The sequence below is a fragment of the Cynara cardunculus genome, assembly GCF_001531365.2.
Source record: "Cynara cardunculus var. scolymus isolate 2C chromosome LG 5, CcrdV1, whole genome shotgun sequence".
NCBI classification, from domain to species: Eukaryota; Viridiplantae; Streptophyta; class Magnoliopsida; order Asterales; family Asteraceae; genus Cynara; species Cynara cardunculus.
Genome location: NC_037532.1, coordinates 22296639 through 22318055, shown reverse-complemented (window position 1 = coordinate 22318055; position 21417 = coordinate 22296639). Strand labels below are relative to the sequence as shown.

Sequence of the window (21417 nt, the reverse complement as noted above, 5' to 3'; positions counted from 1 at the left end):
CCACGACGCTTTGCAGGGAAGGGTTTAACGCTGTGTTTTCCAATTTTGGAAGTAAGGGGGGGTTTTGGGAATTGGCTTTGATTATTTTTATTTTTATTTTTATTTAATTTTTATTCTTCACCAATGCTAACTGCTTCTGATGTTTTATCATTTGCTTTGAAAGGCTATTTATTTTCATACTTTGTAATTCTTTTGCTCAATGCTAACTGCTTCTGATGTTTTATCATTTGCAGAGAGAGCAACATTGGAATTGAAATACCAGAAACTGTACGAGCCACTGTATTCAAAGGTATACGAGTTTTCTCAYGTCTGGTCATTGTYGGATTGACATATGGCCATTGTCCTGTTATTGTGTTTACATTTCATGTTGCATTTGTAGGCTGTTCTTTTTTAGAATTAATGGGATGGGGAGGGATATAGGTCAGCAAAATACATTTTAGGCTTGATTAGGATAAAATATCCCAGTCATTGTTGATTAGTATACATATTCAAGCTTGATTAGGATCARTACACAAGTTGCTAATTAGGATTAGTACRCATATTCAGGCTTGATTACCATCTCTTGCAAATTGTTGAAAGAAAAGAGAGAGAACAAAAATATTGATACATTAAACTAGATTATGATTACCTCTCCACCATGACTGCCATTAATTYTATGTTTTGGTTGACTGGTCATCCACCTCTCCTCAAGCTTCTTAATTGATTCCATGTACTCCATCTGACAGTTCATTTTCTCCCTCAACAATAACATACAACATTTTAGGGGTAGCCAGAATGCTTGGGGAAAGTAACAGACATAACAAATAAGTGTTAGGGGCCGTTTACCAAATGCTTACCCGGGTAAGCGATTACCAAATCACACTACCTCACTGGATGAATATGCTAAGAACCAAAAATCTTGCCCGGTAAGAGCGAGACAAGAACCAAGAGTCTTACCCGCTAAGTGAGGACAACGACTCTTACCACTGTAAGAGCTTACCAGGTAAATTGTTGGATACGATGTCGTTTTGGTGGACCAAAATATTACCCGGTAAGTAAAAAATAGTGTAAAATTTTACTGATAAGCACTTACCGGATAAGTGTTTGGTAAACGGCCCCTTAGTGTAATAGACCCACATCACAGGGGCACTGAGTTTTCAACTCAAATAAATGTCATGAATCATATTTAGAATAATAATCGAAAGATGACATGAGGTACTAAAAAGTTACAAATTGTTATACAAAAAAGAACATAATGAGTTCAGAATCTAAAAAGACAGAATGCTGAAACCCGACAGGGCCTTAGTTAATAGGTCTCAAGGAACAAGTTTTTAACATAAAGGTTTTAGAACAGTCTTAAAGGTTCTCTTAAAAAATCATGGCAGCAGCTGTTTCTTCATGATTTTGTTGTTAAGGGATAAAAACAGCCCCCCCCCCCYCMAGCATGTAAACAARTTGCAAAATCCAACATGYTTTTGTTGGTTAGTAYACAGTGATCTATGAGCAAAAAAAAKRGGCAATACAATAATGAAGTTTTWGATGTCATAACACTGCTGTCAATCAATCATAAACAACATGTCCAATACATCGTTAATGATCAAAATTTCAAGTTGTTTACAGTTAACAACTCCCAACTTAATCAGGGTCATAAGTTGAGATCATCTTAGAACTACAACAATCTTTCAATGAAGGTATGAATTAGTTCCAAGAATATGAACATGCTAATAAACCTTAAGTTATAAACAAGTATACTAAACATTTACCTTGGTAAGCGCTTACCGGATCAATTACCTTACCGCGTGAACATAACAAGAACCAAAAATCTTACCTGGTAAGTGAGGGTAATGACTCTTACCCGGTAAGCTCTTACGAGTTACAAACGGTTACCAATTACCCAATTTGATGACCGGGAATGTTACCCCATAAGGTAAGTGAGTGGTGACTCTTGCCAATAAGCACGCACTAGGTAAACATTTATTAAAGGACCCCTAAGTACATAAAAAGGTTAACTAATTATGTACCTGCACAATACGGTGGAATGAAAATGTTCTATCAATAATAATTACAACTTTAAATATCAAATTTTTGCAAGATATGTTTGAAATACTCGGTGGTATTAAAAGTTCTTTATAATGCAACAGGATGTAAAAAAGAATTATTGTACTTGTTAGTAGCTTATGACTACTGTTTAACAAAATGGGTTCAACTTAGCAATACTACTGTTTAAATACTTATATTTACAACAAACTAATTGGGCATAAAATGTTGTCAAAATACAACAGAATTACAACAAAAATGTTATCAAAATACAGCAGAAAATGCTGTCAAAATACAACACAATTACATTAGTAAAATGTTGTCAAATACAACAGCAAATAGCAACAAATAATCACATATCTATTTGATCTTGCAGGTAGTTTGTAAGATGAGTGGAAGTCAAGATGAGTGGCTGTCAGACTTCGCATAAAATGTCAATACAGATTGCTATTAATCACTTTGATTTCAGAGTTCAAGAATATTCTGTTTTCGTAGTTTGAGTTAAGACAACAGACTCAATRCATAATTCGAATTGAATATTTTTATGATGTTATATAATTATTCAACGTAATCAGAGTTACGGTTTCGTTTACACAAAGTTATTTCATGTCACCAGATTTAGTCCAATGATTCAGAGTTCGACCATGATTTTCCANTAAGTTTGAAGTACATTCAGATTTTAGTTTGGTTCATACAGAGTTATGGTAGATTGACTCCTGCCARTTCCATTTGGTATTGATTCCGTTGAAGCAACTTCCATTATTTTTCACAAGTCTCGACCCGTAGCAACTTTAAGGTGATAAGAATCTTGATTTATGCAAGAGTTGTGTAATTTAAGATGCATATATGATTATGGTTTTACTAGAACAACGATTACGAACAGGTTTAACATCGACATACTATCAAGCAAAGGGGTTGATGCAGTCAAGAATCCATTGGGAAAGACACCAAGAACACATTGTAGTGAATTTTTTATTTTGGTTATGAACATATAACTGTATCATTGGTTGTGTACTTAGGTTATTCAAGTGAAGTTTTAATGTTATCCAATATACTTGTATAAGTCAAATTATGATTTCGTTTTTGGACCTTTTAGGAATATTAGAATATGGAAAGAGAGGGTAGAGACGATGGAGAAGATGAGGGAGGAGAAGCAGGCAAAGAGAAGAGGGAACATAGAGAAGAGAGCTAGCCATAAGAAGATGAGGAGGATTGCAAAGAGGGAGAAGAAGCTCATGAGGCCTGGATTCGAAGGGAGAAAAGAAGGATATATTGGTGSAAAAGGAGACTAAAAGGTGCCCAAGTTTAGCCCTTTTCTGGATATTTATTGTTGTTCCTCATAATTAGATGATGTTTTTACTTGTGTTTTGCTTTAGACWTGGAATTTCAACTGGGTTTTTGATGATGGGAGTTCAATGTTAATAGAAATCAGTTTCGTTGATTCTTTTTTGTATATTTCATGTTGCTTCTTATAATTGATTCATCTTTTTTTCATTCTTGGTTTGTAGTAGCTTTAGAAGTTTTAATTCAATCAAAATACGTATAACACATATGATATCATCTTGAATTCGTAGAAATATAAATGTCAACTGCTAGAAATGTTGCAACTGAAATCATTCAGYCGTTTACTCGTTGGATTACTTATGGAATCTGAGGCATAAAGACTTGAAATATAAATTTCACTTTTACAGGGATTGATGAGTCTCACCTTGTCTATGGATTTTGGAAGTAATAAGCTGCAAAATGCAAATTCTCATGAATTCCTTTTAAAATATCTGCATGACAGGGAAAGATAACAGATCATATTCAAGTGTTCACTTMAGATTAATCTTGAATCAGATGACTTCAGGTTATAATTTCCTGGTGGAATTTTGGGATGACCAGTTTGTGAAGTACTGTTTTGTTATTTCTATAACTTGTATGCATTTGTATTTTTCCAGCATGGTTTCTGAAAGTCATTTGGATCACATGGTGGACTATCGTCGATGCCAAGTCTTGCAAGAAAATTAAAAGAATCCTAAACACTTCCTTTTATAAAATTTCAAAAGGAAATATCATAAATTCCAAGTAAAAATGTTAGAATTTCAACTCATTTTTTGTAAACCTTATGAACCCTAATTTTTGATTTTGTTATACTGTCAATGTGGCTCTATTTCAGCCCTAATATGATTTCCTCATATGAAAGAAGGTAAGTAGTTGAAATTTAATTGAAAACCTATCCTTTTTGGTCTTTTCTGATTTATAGTATGTTGAACTTTGTAGGTTTTTTATGGGTTTTGAGTGTTCATGATAAAACTTGAGTTTGTTGTAGTTCATCTTAAAGCTCATTCTTTTTAAAACCTATTGATGGTTGCAGAACCAGGTAGGAGATGCTCCTGAGGAGTCTTCCTGCTGCCAGGTCAAGGCTAAATGGTAACGAATCTCACACTTGAAATCATGCAATCATCTTGGTCAATGCTCATGTTTAGGAAACACCAACCTTTGAATATGAGTATAGAAAGAATATTTCTAACCTAATGTTTACAACACCAACAGTGGTTTTTTTACAACACAACAGTAACTTTGGTAACTTCAGAGGACCCTTTTGAATAACAAGCATTTTTTTCATGCCCAAGTTTATGTATACGACAAGTGTGGTTTATAATTGTAAGTTTATAATTGTATGGATTATAGTTTATATATATTCTTTCTCTTTGTTGTTTGTTTTATCTAAACCAATTACACTTTTAGAAAACTTCTTAGCTAGATTTCACACTTTTAGAATTGATTATAGTTTTTATAGATATTCTTATTAACCTTCTATCCGAACTGTGATGAGCAAGTGTCCCAATAAGCACAATCGTTTGTACATGGAAGCTAGGACAATGGAGGAAGGACTTGCAGAGGCTATTGATGAGGGGAGAATTGGGCCTCGGGATGATTCCAAGGTACATGGTAAGATCTTGGTTGAGGAGTTTTGTTCTCATCTGGATTTGTTTTCTTGTTTTCTCGATTTGACATCTTGGTCTATTTTTGCTCATATGGATTTGTTTTCTTGTTTTTCTTCATCTAGGTTGATAGTAGTGGTTTTTTTGGGTGGGGGGTATTTACTCTACATATCTCATATATAAATGTGTAGAAAAGGAATCAGGATTTACCTTAGTTATAAACCAACAGAGAAAGGGATGCATTAGACAGGCTCTTTCATGTGCTCTCGTGTGCATCCCATCTTGTAAGCTATCCATTATAAAATATGATGTTTTCCTTGAGTAGTTTAATGGTTATTTGGCTAGCTGTTGATGATGCTTATGGTACGGCTTTCAATTTTATTTTCCGTTCTGGAGGTATATCCGAGGTCGTCGCCATGGTTATCGGAAACATATCTAGGCTGTGATGATATTATTTTGCATCTAACATTTCCGAGAATAGGTTTCTAGGCACTGGGTGAAAATCGGCACGTATCTTGGATTGAATCATCAAAATAACCTCGTTTTATCATGCAGAACCATACAGGAAGGGAAAACCCAAATGGGAAACAAGTATTCTTTGCCACCACAACCAGGCGCGACGTTGGTGGCGACGGTGGTGGTGGAGGAGTACTAGCTACTACTCTTCTTGATCATCAATCCATTAACCACATCTTATTCAACAATTTTCTAGGTATGGATATATGTAAAGGTTCTTCTGTTTATCCAAGTTTTATATGAAAGCCTGAACATGGTTTTATCAATTTATGTTGGAATAATTGGATTTTTGTGTTGTTACAGGTGGGAATTGTAGTACGAATCAAAGGAAAAGCGGAATAGAATATATGATGAATCAATTCATGTCGAACCACCATCAACAACACTCTATTTCTTCTCAATCCTCTGGTTTTGCATCTTTGTTATCAGAATACTTATCCAACCTAATCCATCAACAAAGAGATGAAATTGAGCATTATCTTCAAGTCCAGGTAAGAATTCATTAAACAAATTGAAAATATGGATTTGTTTTTGGCAATTTGATAGCTGAAAATGGTTTTCTTGCAGGAAGAAGAGCTTAGGCGTAAATTAGCAGAAAAGAGGCGACAACACTATTTTGTGCTGATTATTTTGTGCTGATCAGGGCGGCGAAGGAGTCGGCGTCACAAATGATAAAGGGACAAGGAGGTGAAGGCGTTTTGCAAGCCGATCTGGAGGCTCGGGCATTGCAGCTTAGCGCAGAGGCTCAAGTTTGGCAGGCAAAGGCGAGGGTGCAGGAGGCAGTTGCGGCAACGCTACAAGCGCAGCTACAGCAAGCCATCATTACCATTTTAAACGCTATGTATAACGATTCTCAGAAATTTCAAGTTTTAATCGATAATGCTTTTTGAAAGCTCGATGATTGTTGACTGTGTGTTCTTGTGGGATGATTTGTTTTTAAACTTTTAGGTGTTATTTTATTTTTTAATGGATTAAACATCAAAGAACACATTTGGAGTCATTTAACTAAGTAGTGTATGTTATACCAAAATGAGTTGTGAAAGGAGTGTTAATATGTTGAGTTATCGAGTAAGACTCTCCATCTTTATCGTCGCTTTTGTCGACTTTAATTATGGTACTTGTCATGTTAATTTAGTAGGTAAATGGATCAGTAATCGTTTACCAGGTAAACGTTTAATAAACGACCCTTTAAATGGAGTTGATCTAATTAAATTGTTTATTGTATATCAGTTGTTCATCCAACTAAAATTGCACAGTCGATCAATATCATATGATTACATTGGATTCTAAACTGTCATACAAAATTTTCATTGGTAGAATGTAATTTGAACCATAACACTTATTTATTCAAATTGTATTACTATGTAAAGACCAAGTGTAAGTTATATCATCGTTAAAATCTCCTCTAACAAAACCACTGAAGCTTCAAAATCGTTAAAATTCACGGCTCCCGCTGCATTGCGCGGGTACACAACTAGTTATATTATAAAATATTTGACAAAAACTCTTAAAAACCATTTTTTATTGATACATATTACTTGAAATTCAAGATTACAAGTAAATTATGCGTAAGTACAACTTATTAAAGCTTTATGTATGTATTTGTGTAACTAACTACAGATAAACGATAATCTTAGAAATAAACATCTCATTTTAATTATAAAATATCAAAAATATAATTAGGATAATTATTAAGTTCTAACATAATAATTAATTATTATCTTAAAAAAATATTTTATTAAATCAAAAATAAATTAATTCGTTTTTAAACTTCAATTAAATTATAATAAAAAATTAAATTAAAGAAAGTAAACAAAAACGATAACTTTTAGATAGTTAATTTGATACTAATATCGCTTATTTTTTTTAACATTTTATAATATCTTTAAATTTATATTTCATTCAAAAATAAAAACATTTTTTTTCTTAAAACCACATAAAATCGCATTATAACATCGATAGATCCAAAATATAAAACGAAAAATTAGAATTAAAATGTATATCCTTGCATTATGCGAGTACCCTTATAGTTTAAATTAAAACAAACAAAAATTGATAAATAAAATTAAAAATATATTTATCTGATTTTAGTCTATATTTTATTACAAATTAATCATATGATTTATGTTTATCTTGTGCCTCCAAACCCCTACGTGGATCTACTTTGATTGCCAAAGAACAACGAAACGTACACTTCTACACCTCTCTTTTCCCTCCTCTTGTCTTGCTTTGGATACCCAATTTCCCTTCCTCTCCTTCTGAGATTTCAAGAACACTTTTAGGGTTCTTCCCATTTTCCTCTTTCCAGATGGGTTTGTGGGATTCTCTTCTCAATTGGCTTCGCAGGTAACAAATATCACGATTTCCCCCCTTTTATGGTGCTCTAATTTCGAGTTGTTTGCTGTTTTTGAGAGTTTTTGTTCAGTTTACTTCAATGGTTGATGGGGTTTACATCGAACTTGTATTTGTTAAATTTGTGGTTACTATATGTTCTTGTTACATTCTTGACACCAACTTCTTGTTCGATTATAAAATTAGAAGCAGAAATCACGGGGGTTTGTAGTGCCACTGCTTCAATGCACTTGGGATTTGATTGAATTTTGCATTTACGTTTTCTGCAATTCGATGGTCGGTTTTTATGATTATTGTGGTGGTTCCATGGATGAGTCTAAAATTGGTACGTACATGGGTCATAGCTGCAGTCAATAGTACGGTGGATTATTTATGTGATATAACTATTTCCAAGAAAACCGATTTGTTGGTTTCTGAATGTGAATGAAACAATGCTGGCCATTGGATGGTTTGCTTGACTGTTAGCTCCAGGGTCAGATAGTTAACGTGTGCTTAAGCTGGTTTAGACACTCACAGTTACCAAAACAGTGTTGCCAATAACAATCATACCCGCAGTCATCGGTTCCTAGGTTTGCTGACTGTTAACTTCAAGGTCTCATGGGATTAGTCAAGGTGTGCGTAAGCCGGCATGGATGCCCACGGTTAGCAAATAATGCTGTCGATAACAATCACTCCCAGAGGTGACCGGTTCAAATCCCCATTGGTCTACTCGACGGTTTGATTGTTAACTTCAGGGCGTCATGGGATATGTCAAGTTCTTTATCCAGCTATATCCAAGAAACCAATTGTTGTTTTGTGTAAGAAAAACGTGTAATGAATCTGTATCAAGTCACAAGATTGAGGGGGCCGCTGGTGTATTAAGAGCTTCAAAGATTGTCTACACTTGTTTTCAAGATTCTAAAAGCGGATTTCTGAAGGGAATTTGTATTATAGAAGTAGAAAGTTCTTCTCGTTTGATGTTTTCTTTTCTGAAATGGGCAACAAACTGATACACTGAGACCCGCGAATGAACTATTGTACTCACAACCAAGGGTAGTAGAGAATCATTGACACCGTTAAGCCAAAGGCCACTTATTATACCACTTTTCTTGCTCTAAAACTTGAGATAAATTTTGTCTTTGTGGTCAATAGTCAATTGGAGGTTCCAAATTTGATAGATTGAGGTAAAAACAATACCCTATGACATTTTTTGCTTCCAAATAAAAAGTAATCTTAGTAATTACAGATTTGAACGATAGATCTTTTGGCCCTAGAAGCCAAAATGTGGCTTCAATTTTGAACAAAGTTAATCTCCCTTTAACACATTTTTCACTAGCTAGGGGTCTTCATAGAAACAACCGCTTTACTCATTAGGGTAGAGGTCAGGTCTGTGTACATCTTACCCCTGACCCCACCTCCGGCTGGGATATACTGGGCTCGTTTGGTTTGGTTTCGTTTGGTTAAAAGTTATATCATGAGAATGTTTATTTGATCTTTAAGTATTTAAAGTTAAGTTTGTGGTTCTCACGACGTATGGATATCAGTTTGTTCTTCAAACAGGAAATGGAACTTTCCCTTGTTGGCCTTCAAGATGCTGGAAAGACATCTCTTGTGAATTCCATTGCTGTAAGCGGTTTTTTATGTTTTCCATATTTTCTTCTTCTTTTCTCCGTAAAATAGCTGAATTTTGTTAACTTTTTATTTTCTTAATCACCAGACGGGTGGCTATAGTGAAGATATGATTCCAACTGTAGGTATTTTTTGTTTTATTTATTTTTCGTTTTCTTGGTTTACCGGTTATTATGGTACCTGAAATTGTTTAATTAGGTCGGTTTCAATATGCGAAAAGTCACCAAAGGGAACGTGACAATAAAGCTTTGGGACCTTGGAGGGCAACGGAGGTTTCGCACCATGTGGGAACGATATTGTCGAGGAGTTACTGCCATTTTGTAATTCTCTCACCCCGCTTGCTATCTTTACAACGAGCTGATGTGTTTGGCAACCGTAAGCTAGCTTATTTTTTGAGCTTATTAAAAAAGACCTGTTTGCCTAGTAACTTTTTCCCCCAATTATGCCCTTATATTTTTCCAACAGCATGTCCTTTTAGGTCATTTTACATTGTCATTTAAGCTTTATCAGCTAGGTTTTGACCAAACATGACTAGTTTATCAACTAACATCTAGCTTATTAGCCAACAATTACTTTTCATATAACAACTAGCTTAAGCTCCTATTATTTTTCCTGATTTGGAAGGATGGATTTTATGCGGCTGCCATGTTTGGCAACCATACGCTAACTTAATTTTTGAGCTTAATTGAAAAATCTCCATTTGGTTAGTAACCTAGCTGTTTCCATTTTTTTAAATTATACCGATTATATTTCTCCAATTAATTTTTTAACATGTCCTTTTAGGTCGTTTTACATTGTCATCTAGCTTATAAGCTAGTTTTGACCAAGCATGACTAGTTTATAAGCTAGTTTTGACCAAACATAAAAAATTTATCTTTGTTTTTTTTTTCCAACCAAAGGGTACATATTTCATGTTTTTCTTCTGCTTGGAGTGCTCAAGAGTGTTGCGCAAATGCAGGTATGTCGTTGATGCAGCTGATAGAGATAGCATTCCCATAACGAGAACGGAGCTACATGACCTCTTAACAAAGCCCTCGTTAAATGGGATTCCGTTGCTTGTTTTAGGAAACAAAATCGATAAGTCACAAGCTCTAACCAAACAAGCTTTGATGGATCAACTGTAAGTCATTTCACACCCAAAAGTCAAACCTTGACTTTGTTTTAGGCTCGACCCTTTATTCTTTCTTACGTTCTCTTTTTACCCTAAACTGCAGAGGTCTTGACACGATTACGGATAGAGAAGTCTGCTGCTACATGATCTCTTGCAAAGAGTCGATAAACATAGATATGGTGATCGATTGGCTTATCAAGCACTCCAAAACGGCAACGTGACCAACTGTATCTATTTTATGTGTACTAAATTGGTTCTATTCTAGTTCATAATCTTTGAATTTGACGTTTCGATGTTGTTAACGAGATAAGATGATGACCCCTGTATCCGTTTGATCGAGGGTGTGTTTTACTTATGATATATGTACATTGAGGATTCTTGATTCATTAGTTTTTCTGATGTCGATGGCAAATCGAAGAACACCAAACGTATGATGTATTGTAATAATATCATTAATAATGTAATCTCTAAAATGCAGAATCTGTTGCAGTCGAATGCAATTATTTTCAGAGATTTTAAACTTTGATTCTCTATTTTGAAGAACTTTTAACGAATCTGTTGGAGAGGCTCTAAGGGGCTGTTTGCTTGGTTTTTTATTAAGTTATAGAAGGGTACTCGCGTAATGCAGTGAGATAAATCTCTGTTTTAATATTTAGTTTTTATTCTTTGTGTTTATCGATATAATTCGATTTTATGTGGTTTTGAGAAAACGATAACGTTTTTATTTTTGAATGAAATATAAATTTGAAAAAAAATAAATTGATATTAGTATCAAATTAACTATTTAATAGTTCTCGTTTTTTGATGCAACTTCTTTAATTCAATTTTTTTAATTATATTTTAATTTTAGATTTATTAACAAAGTAATTTATTTTTGGTTTAATAATATAACTTTTTATAAAGATAATAATTAAACATTCTCTTAGAACTCAATGATTATCTTAATTATATTTTAGATTTTCTATATTTAAAATGAATGTTTATCATGTATTTAATTATGTTTATCTGCAGTTAGTTACACGAATTTAAAAATGAAGCTTTAAAAAGTTGTACTTACGCAAAATTACTTGTAATCCTGGATTTTAAGTAATATGCATCAATTTTTATGCATAAAAAATGATTTTTAGGAGTTTTTGTCAAATGCTTTATAATATAGTATATAGATGTATGGATAAAAAAATATGTGTGATTAATCTGTCTGTATAGATTGAGAAAGATTTTGTGTAGAAGGGTTTTTTCTTATATCGAAAGAGCATGTTTTTTAATTGGAAAGAACATGTTTGGAAAAAAACTCGTTTTTCTGCATAAAACTCTCCCTAAAAAGCTTACTGGATAAGCCACTTTTTATATCATTAAGCCACCACCAAATAGTTATGCACAGCTGACCGAATAAGTTTGTTAATCCTATTAAGCTCATTAAACTGCTAATAAACATGCCCTAAATACAGTAATGCTAATGTTCATTGGGTTTTGTGATTTTGTTGATATAAATGAATGTAAATAAAGGAGGCATGATTCCACCCCATAATGAGTGTAACGGAGTCTAAGCCTGAAAGGATTGGTCTTAATTAGAGATGGTCAAATGGTCAAGCTCGGTACTGACTGAAGACCGGGCCCGATCCGGCCCGAGACCGATCGGGATCAATGGTCCAAAACCGGTTTCAATTTTCGTAAAATATGAAAAAAATGAATTTAGAACTTCCTTGGTCTTTGGGCTCCCGTTCTATACCAAATTATCAATTACCATTTACCATAGATGGCTAAAATGAGTAAGGGGATGTTTACCAAACGCTTATCCGGATAAGTGCTTATTAAGTCAAGTTACCTCACCCGGGTAAGTGCTTATTAAGTCAAGTTACCTCACCCGGGTAAGTGCTTATTAAGTCAAGTTATCCGGTAAGAATGAGACAGAGACCAAGAGTCTTACCCGGTAAGTGAGAGCGACGACTCTTACCATGGTAAGTGCTTACCGTGTAAATTGTTACATGCGATGTCGTTTTGGTGGACTAAAATCTTACTTGATAAGTAAATAGTAGTGTTAAATTTAACCCGTAAGCACTTATCGGGTAAATATTTGGTAAACGACCCCTAAGACAACCTCCGGAACCTTTATGAAAATTCAAAGTCCAGCCTAACCTAAATCGGTCTTAAATGATTAAACATAACAAGATACATAATCCAATGATAAACATGATGATACACCTTCATATATATAGATCATAAATACTCCATCTTAAATATAATTAATTTTCTAATTAAACAAATTATCTATATTATATTATAAAACATTTGACATAAACTCTTAAAAACTATTTTTTATGAATGAAATACTATTTATTGATGCATATTACTTAAAATTTAAGATTGCAAATAAATTGTATATAAGTACAACTATTAAAACTCTATGTCTGAATTCGTATAACTAACTGCAAATAAACATAACCAAATACATGATAAATATCTCATTTTTAAATATAAAAATTTAAAATATAATTAAGATAACTAAATATTTAATTATCATCTTAAATTAAATAGACTGGTCTCACGTGAAACCCAATCCTATATATATAAGAAGTAAGTATTTTATTCTTGTTAATTTCATATTCTTATAAATATTTTATTCCCAATTGTGCTTGTGGAATTTTTTTTATCACAAAGTATATTTTTATTTATTACAGTTGCTATACATGTTAAAGTTTTTATAAAAAAAAGTGACTCTTAATGATACATGAGTGCAAATTATTAAAAATCTATGCTTGAATTCGTATAATACAATAAAGTCAAACTGATATCCAACATCTCATTTAACTTCTTTTTTTATTAAAAAATAAATTACTCTTACATTTTAAATTAAATTTCGAAAATATATGTATAGGTACACATATTATTATACATATAAAAGACGTTCTAAATACAAACCATATAAATGTTACAGATCATACAAATCAATTTTGATCGTCAATCTAGTCAATGAATATTTGGTTTTATAAATATCTCGATTGTTTTCTAATTCAAAACAATGATCAAAATAAGTGACATTGATCATCTTCCATAAATATCCCTATGAATCATAATGAAAGAACCACGATCATCGTCTATAAATATCTCGATTATTTTCTAATATAAGATTTGTATGATTTGTAACATTTACATCGTTTGTATTTTAAACATCTCCCCCTCCCTCTCTATATATTATATCCAATATTTTATTTTGGTAGTTATAAACAAAGTTTAAAAGATTTCTTTCATTTTAGCGTATGTCTTTTGTCTAACTGTTATTAAAATCAGTTGACATATTTTTTTATAATTTTTTCGCTACAAAATAAAATAAAATAAAACAATAATAATAATAATAATAATATAAGATAGATTACATATATTTCGGTAGCTAGATATACTTGATAACCAATTGAATAACTCTATCACTCACTTAAAACCATAAAATCATAAAATTAAATCGAAAGAGACAACAAACATAACAAAAATGAATCAAGATTTATGGCTCGAGCTCTCTACTTCATAATTGAAATATATCACATTGCATCGGGTGAGTGGACTTCTAGTATAATTTAAATGGAGAGTTGTATTTGTGTTTATGAATCAAGAGATAAAAATGAGGTATAAACAACCAAAAAGAGACAAAAATAAGAAGAGAAAAATCTCGTTTTTCATATGGTTGTCATTGTACAAGTCATAGGAGATATGGTAGCCATTGGACCGGGCTAGCATTTGGGCAACAAGTTGGTAAGGTGTCATATGTTCTTCGTTTTCAACGATGGAGTTTAGGATTGCAGGTTTGAAGCATGAGATACAGGTCTTGAAGAGAAATTTTGTTTTAAGATATCTTTTTTGTCTTTTGCTTTCTTAGTTGTTGGTATTATTGACGAGTAGGTTATCATCATTTACAGGCTTTAAACCTTGTTTCAAGTAGTACGGTTTGCTGTTAGGTCGATTTATAGACTTTTGGTACGATTATGCTTATACTTTGAACTTTTTGTATCATAATTTGATCATAGTGGAGCTAATTCTTTGGTCCAAATGACTAGTGATTTTTTATCTTGCCTTCAGGGTTTTCCATATTACAAATCTCGGTGTCTAGTTGCTTAGTTTCCTTCAGGGTTTTTCATGTGGTCTTATTCGACATTATGTAAATGATAATGTTAATAACCATATTGTTTTCTTTGTGGGAGGTATTTTGCTCTTCCTAAAATGACATTCGAGTCCATCCACATCCAAAGAGAAAAACGTACTACTTACTTCCCATTTTATAATCTTTAAACTTTCAATTTTCAATGTTTAAATTCGCTTGTAAGTTTAATTTTTTTAATGGATAAACATACTCTCTCCGTCCAAATAATTAGTGTTCACGATAGAAGTGGCATACAATTTTAGACATGCATAATTATTACATTTTTTAGTTAATCAAATGACAAGTTTACACTTATTTAATTTCTCTCTTTTTACAACTGTTAATTATTTGTGAATTAATTAAGTATAGATTGAGAATTCAATTATTTATTTTTAAAACTGAGCACTTAATATGGGATAAAAATAAATAAAAATGTAGACACTTATTTTAGAACAGAAGAAGTATCACTCTTACCAATTTAGGAAAGAAAACTTTAAATAAACATACTCCCACTTTAATATGGACATACAAAAAAATAGAATTTTGATATTGCATAATCATTCATATGATATGGTTCACTATCCTACCATATATTATGGGATAGAGCTACTCGATTTTTACTACTTTGATCATCATAGCTCACACCCATTACTTCAAATACTCTCTTCCAACTAATGAAGCTACATATGTTGGAAATAAGATTTTTTTTTTTTGTAAATTCAACAATTTCTAGTCCTCATCTATCTGGTTTTACTCCATACTTAAGCCTGAAATGTGCATGCTAATTGAGATTGATATTTCAAATCATAGAGCATGCTTTACTTCCAAGCTTTAATCATACATATGAATTATGTCACAACACATGTATATCATATTGTTTCCTACTCACTATCATGTACAGATGAGACTCGAGGAACAATTACCCGATTTGAAACAGGACCGAACCGAGCCAAAACTGAACCATATGTATCTAATCGGTTTGGTACTCGATTCCTAATTTTCTAGTATTTTGGTATTTGGTTTTTTGGTATAAGATACCAACTTTTTCCCAAAAAAAATACCCAACCGAACCGAATACAAGGGGACTTTTGAAATTCCATCCATATCTTCTCCTAAACTATCCATACCTTCTCCTAAACTTGCATATCTTCTATTAATCACCATCAAAGAAATCATCCCTATTACTTGATCAAAGAAATCACCCTTAATACTTGATTAAAGAAATCGAAAACTCCATGGATGAAACTCAAGTAAGTTTTTAAATCTTCATGTTTTATTTTAATATTCACATAAGTCTAATGTGAATTCTTTGTAAGATTATATAAAAAATAGGCTACCCTATAATCTAATGGTTATATGATTTTTTTGGTTTAGAGAGATGATACATTTGTTGAGGAAAACCCTTATGTGGTAGTCGACAATGATTCAAATTTACTTTATGATAAATGGAGAGAATGTTGAATCGAGTGGTAAAAGAAAATGAGCAAACAAAGCTCCGAAAGGAGGGAAGGAGAGGGCCAGTGTTGGAAATACTTTGATGTTGTGTTTATTGAAGAAGAGGAGGGAGAAAAATGGAAACATGCAAAGTGCAAGTTTTGTTCCACGGTACTTAAAGTTGATTGGTTTTGATACACATTATGAACTTTTTGATTGGTTTGTGATTGCTTTTGATACACATTTGAAAGAATCTCGTGCGATTATTGTGTCTTTTAACCCACTTTCAAATTTCGGTCCTAAGTGGTCCTAGTACCAAAAGTCCCCGGACTTAAACCAAAACCGAACCGGTAGATAGGTTCGGTCTTCGGTCTCAATAATGAGTCCCACAAAAAATCGGTACCATATGGTTTGGTACGGGTTGGTACCGCTGTTGCACCGTCCAGAGTTCCAACTATCATGTACCATATATCATGGAATAAAACATATACATAGGCATGTATCTTAAAGAAAAAGTCACAAGAGAGCCACTTAGTTGCATATGTTAGTTACTCACTTGCTCCCGGCAATTGATCTACACAATGGACACCATAGTGTCCTATTAACAGTCCAATTTTGTAACACCTGAAGTCTTTAGACTTTTCATTGCTTTTGTATTCCGCTTACTATTTTAACCTTAAATATACCCTTTTTTTTTATCAAGTTACATCATTGGAAATGCTCAGGTTTTATGCGAATTTCTAAGGAGGCATTTGGGAGTCAAACAGTGGTCAATATGGGTTAAAATGTGAGTTTAGTCACATGAAAACCTGGATTCGTGCCTAGATCAGTATTAAAGCTGATTTTGACCTAAGTTTTCTCATTTTCTCACCCTAACTTTTCTTCCCATCATTTCCTCTCAGCTTGGGATGTTTTTGAAGCTTAAGGTCAAATATTGGATCTTTTGAAGGCTTTCTTTGGTAATTTCAAGAGTTATTTGTTGAAGCCTAAATCTCTAACTCTCCCTCTAGAGTTTTGGTTTTTTTCTGTCCCCAAACTTTTCCTTTTTTGTGGTGCCTTTGGGTAAGGTTGGGAGTTGAGGAGTTCTAGGAGGCTTTATATATTATATTTGGGGTCCTAGCTTGAAGATCTCAAGTCCTCACCAAAAGAAGTTCAATGTTGGGGGTAAAACCTAGATATTGCATAAATCTAGAAAGGTGAGTTCTAGTTGTTTTGCAAAACTATATACATGTCCAAATATCTTCATTTTGAGTTTTGAACACACCTCTATGGGATTATTTCACTTTTGATGAGTTTTGATTCACATCGACTTTATTTAAATAGTCACATGTTTTATGGGACCTTTTGGCTTGATTTTAACTCAAACGAGTTTTTAGGATATTTTTCTGGTTTAAATAAATCAATTTGTAGCTTTGAAAGTAAAATTCATTTATTTCATATTTATTGGATATTACATGTTTTGATTGTGTTGGTCATTAAGTTGGAGTCATATAATTTTATATTATAATGCACTGGGTCCATAAGCATAGGAGTCTGTCATGTTGTTAGGTGTGGAGTTTTGACGTCCACACTTAAATCTAGTGAGTGATCCTCAAGTTATGCTTTGAAAGCTTGTAGTAGTACCCTGTTGGGTCGATGTAGAGCTAGTATCTTGCATGTTACTCTATTGAGTCGTATATGGGGCTAGGTCTTGAAGTGGTGCTTGTTGGAGCCGTATACATAGACCAGTGACTTTTGTGATGAAATTCATCTAGAGGTTGAGTTGACGCTAGGGTTATTGTGGGAATCCTGCGATGGTACTCAATGGAGTCATATGCGGGGATCCATGGCCCGAGGTGAAACTCGAGAACGTTGATAAGTGGATTACTATTGTGTTCCCACCACATTTGATGGAATGTGGTCTCCTCGTCATGGAAAGGTGTTGTTTTCGGGTACTTAACTACCTATGCTTTCAGTGTTTTGGATATTATTTGATATTTTGGAGTATGTGTCTTGCACACGTTTTGGATGAGTTTGAATATTGGTCTTGGATCTAAAACGAGTATTTGATTTGGAAATAATGAGTTTTAGAAAAAAATCCCTTTTATGATCGGTGTTTTAAATAGCGAGTCGTTGTTTAAAAAACGATGTTTGTTCTAACCATTTTATGTTTATAAATGAAAATACTTTAACTTATTAGATGTTAAGTCTACCACCTTTTCTTATCGATATGTATATAAGGTCTTAGTGGGATCTGAGTGATATTTGGAGATTTATTGACGTTCTGGTCGGATGGCTTTAAAGGCGTCATCCGGATTTTGAAGATATCAGACTTGGTGGTTTTAGTAACACCCAACTTGTTCTAATTCTGTTTGGAAATTTGATAGCCCCGTTTAGTACTTGGATACATATCTTATCGTTCTTCCTATGTAAAATTTAAATAAATTGTTATCAAAGTTGTTTTATTCATAGGATTTTGAAAGTTTAGATTGATGTAGGTTTCTTGAGTCAAGACACCTTGGGATAACTGAAATTCAACCATTGAGAAATATGACAATCGTTACAATAACCATCATGTATAATATATTCTCAATTTCATTTGCCTATGTCATTATGAATTTATGTTACATGTGTGTGTTTGTCTTGGTATTGTTATAACAATTAGTAGATGTGTTAGTATGTCTAGAAATGTTAATCTTTTAAAGAATTAACATGGTTTATGTGTTATCATTTTTTATGACGATCGAGCATGGTATTTTTGAGATGTCGGCAGGTGGTTCAGGAAGATGGTCAAGAACAGAGCATGTCCCTTCGGAGCAAGCTAATGGACTAATCCACATTATGCCTTCTCAATCATCGTGTATCCCAAAAGTTCTCGGAGACGTCGTAGAGGTGTTCCAAATTTGAGCATCCTAGAAGTTGTTTCAGAAATTGTGATGATAGAGGGATTTGTTTAGATGTTAGACACCGCCTTGGATCGTCAGCGACTATTGGTTCTTCCTTTAATATATATATATATATATATATTTATAGAGAGAGAGAGAGAATTTTTATTTTTATATAATAAGATTCGTTTTGTAAAAATAGGGTAAAGAATGTAGAAATGCATTCAACACTTTTAAGAAAGCTTTGGTGACTACACTAGTGGTTATTGATACTGATTAGGACAAATCTTTTGAAATCATGTATGATGCCAGTGATTGGGCTATAGGTGTTGTCTTAGGTCAAAGAAAATAGAAAGTGTTTCATTCAATTTATTATGCTAGTAAGACTTTGAATGAAACACAAGTTAATTACACAACAACTGAAAAGAGTTATTAGTTGTGGTTTTTGCCTTTAAGAGATCTAGATCATATTTGATGGGAAAAAAGTCATTCTACATACAGACCATGCTGCCATCAAGTACTTGATCTCAAAAAAGGATGCTAAACCTAGATTGATAAGATAGGTTTTGTTGTTGTAAGAGTTTGACCTAGAGATAGTGGATAGAAAAGGAGTAGACAACCAAGTGGCAGACCATTTATCTAGGTTAGAAAATCCTGAGATAGGAGGAGGAGACATTGTTAAGACCTTCCCTGATGAAAGAATCCTAATGATACAACAAACAAAGACACCATTGTTTGCGGATATAGCAAATTACTGGCTTGTGGCATAAAACCTTCTGATTATACATGCCACATGTATAAGAAATTTCTCCATGATGCTAAATCTTATATGTGGGATGATCCTTTTCTGTTTAAGCTTGGTACAAATCAGATTTTAAGAAGGTGCATCCTAGAATCTGAAGTGGCAGCAATCCTACAGCATTGCCACCAAACACCATATGGAGGACACTTTCGGAGGCCAAAGAACAATAACTAAGGTCCTGCAATCTGGGTTCTATTGGCTAAATCTCTTCAAAGATGCTCATAATTTTGCACAAAGATGCAATGAATATCAATGAAGTAGATCATTTCCAAGAGGAATGAAATGCCATTAAATGGGATCTTGGAAATAGTGTTATTTGATGTTTGGGGAATAGACTTTATGGGTCTTTTTCCCCCCATCAAACAAATGTCAATACGTACTAGTTGCTATTGATCATGTCTCAAAATGGGTAGAGGCTATGGCATGTGTTTTATATAATGCCAAAACTGTGGTTAAGTTCCTCTAAGAACAAATTTTTACATGATTTGGTACCCCTAGGGCACTAATTAGTGATGAGGGTACCCATTTTGTGAACAATTTATTTAGTGGAGTTCTTGAAAACTATAACGTTAACCATAGAACTGCCACAATGTATCACCCAAAAACAAATAGTTTAGCAGAACTATCTAATAGGGAAATAAAAAGCATTTTATAGAAAGTGGTCAAGCCAAATAGAAAAGATTGGGCATTTAAATTAGATGACGCTTTATGGGCATACAGAACTGCTTTTAAAACACCAATAGGTATGTCCCCATACAAGCTAGTCTTGGGCAAAACTTGTCATCTCCGTTTAGAACTTGAACATAAAGCATATTGGCAATCAATGAACTAAATATGTGTTTAGATGTTGTTGGTAAGAAAAGGAAGTTGTAACTTTGTGAAATTGAGTAACATAGGCACATATCCTATGAAAATGCCAATCTCTATAAAGATAAAACAAAGAAATGGCATGACAACAGAATCCAACACAAAGAATTGAAAGAAGGCCAACAAGTTCTCTTGTTTAATTCTAGGGTGAAACTGTTCCCAAGAAAGCTTAAGTCTAGATGGTCTGGACCTTTCCTCATTCATAAAGTGTATTCATATGGATAATATGACTCAGTTAACCCGAAGGATAATATTGTGTTCAAGGTAAATAGACAAAGAGTAAAGTTATACCATGATCCTATATCATTCCCATAACATTGCTCTATGAACTTGACTACACCTTGCTAAAAGCTTCAGAAATTAATGGAATTTTTGAAGTCCATCCCTATTTGTACATAAATCTTTTAGTTATTTAAGTGTTTTTTTAGGGTAGTTATGTTTAATGGTTTATTTAGTTATTTTGTGTAGTGTTGTTTTGAAAAACAAGGTGCAAATTCTTGATGTTGTGGATATGCTGCAACATTCCTAACCTTGGTGCTATTTTTCAAAGGAATATTTTGGGCGACAATTTTCATAAGGGAAAGGCTAATGGCACCCCTATCTTATACTAATGGCACCCCTAAAGCTATATAATCATTTATCTTTTTGTTCTTTTTTGTTCTTTTTGTTTTGTTGTTGTCTTTTTCCTTTTTATATTAATTTTTTTTTAATTATCTTATTATAAGTATATACTATTACATATATTATTTCTTATTCTATAAAAATATTGTTTTTTATCATAATTTTTATAA

The 21417-nt window shown here is 33.1% G+C and overlaps 1 protein-coding gene and 2 long non-coding RNA genes across 3 annotated transcripts; all 3 read left to right on the top strand.

The window, feature by feature from the left end:
* The first annotated feature begins 227 nt into the window (after positions 1-227).
* LOC112513362 lies at positions 228-3498 on the top strand. Its single transcript, XR_003069274.1, has 2 exons — positions 228-289; positions 3113-3498. It is a non-coding gene; the product is annotated as an uncharacterized LOC112513362 (long non-coding RNA).
* An 872-nt stretch (positions 3499-4370) lies between these two features.
* Positions 4371-5576, top strand: LOC112513363. The gene is made up of 3 exons (XR_003069275.1): positions 4371-4428; positions 4873-4950; positions 5499-5576. It is a non-coding gene; the product is annotated as an uncharacterized LOC112513363 (long non-coding RNA).
* Positions 5577-7631: 2055 nt separating this feature from the next.
* On the top strand, positions 7632-10939 carry LOC112512619 (ADP-ribosylation factor-like protein 8c). The gene is made up of 6 exons (XM_025118672.1): positions 7632-7805; positions 9335-9416; positions 9508-9540; positions 9618-9739; positions 10378-10539; positions 10634-10939. The coding sequence occupies exons 1-6, from the start codon at positions 7768-7770 to the stop codon at positions 10749-10751; spliced, it is 555 nt and encodes a 184-aa protein (XP_024974440.1). The 5' UTR covers positions 7632-7767; the 3' UTR covers positions 10752-10939.
* Positions 10940-21417: the final 10478 nt, after the last annotated feature.

What these genes read in the sequence shown, in the direction of transcription:
- LOC112512619 (XM_025118672.1), top strand. Translation starts at nt 7,768, where the DNA reads ATGGGTTTGTGGGATTCTCTTCTCAATTGGCTTCGCAG. An exon ending in CGAGGAGTTACTGCCATTTT is followed by an intron (nt 9,740 to 10,377) that starts GTAATTCTCTCA and finishes GCGCAAATGCAG; the next exon opens with GTATGTCGTTGATGCAGCTG. An exon ending in CAAGCTTTGATGGATCAACT is followed by an intron (nt 10,540 to 10,633) that starts GTAAGTCATTTC and finishes CCTAAACTGCAG; the next exon opens with AGGTCTTGACACGATTACGG.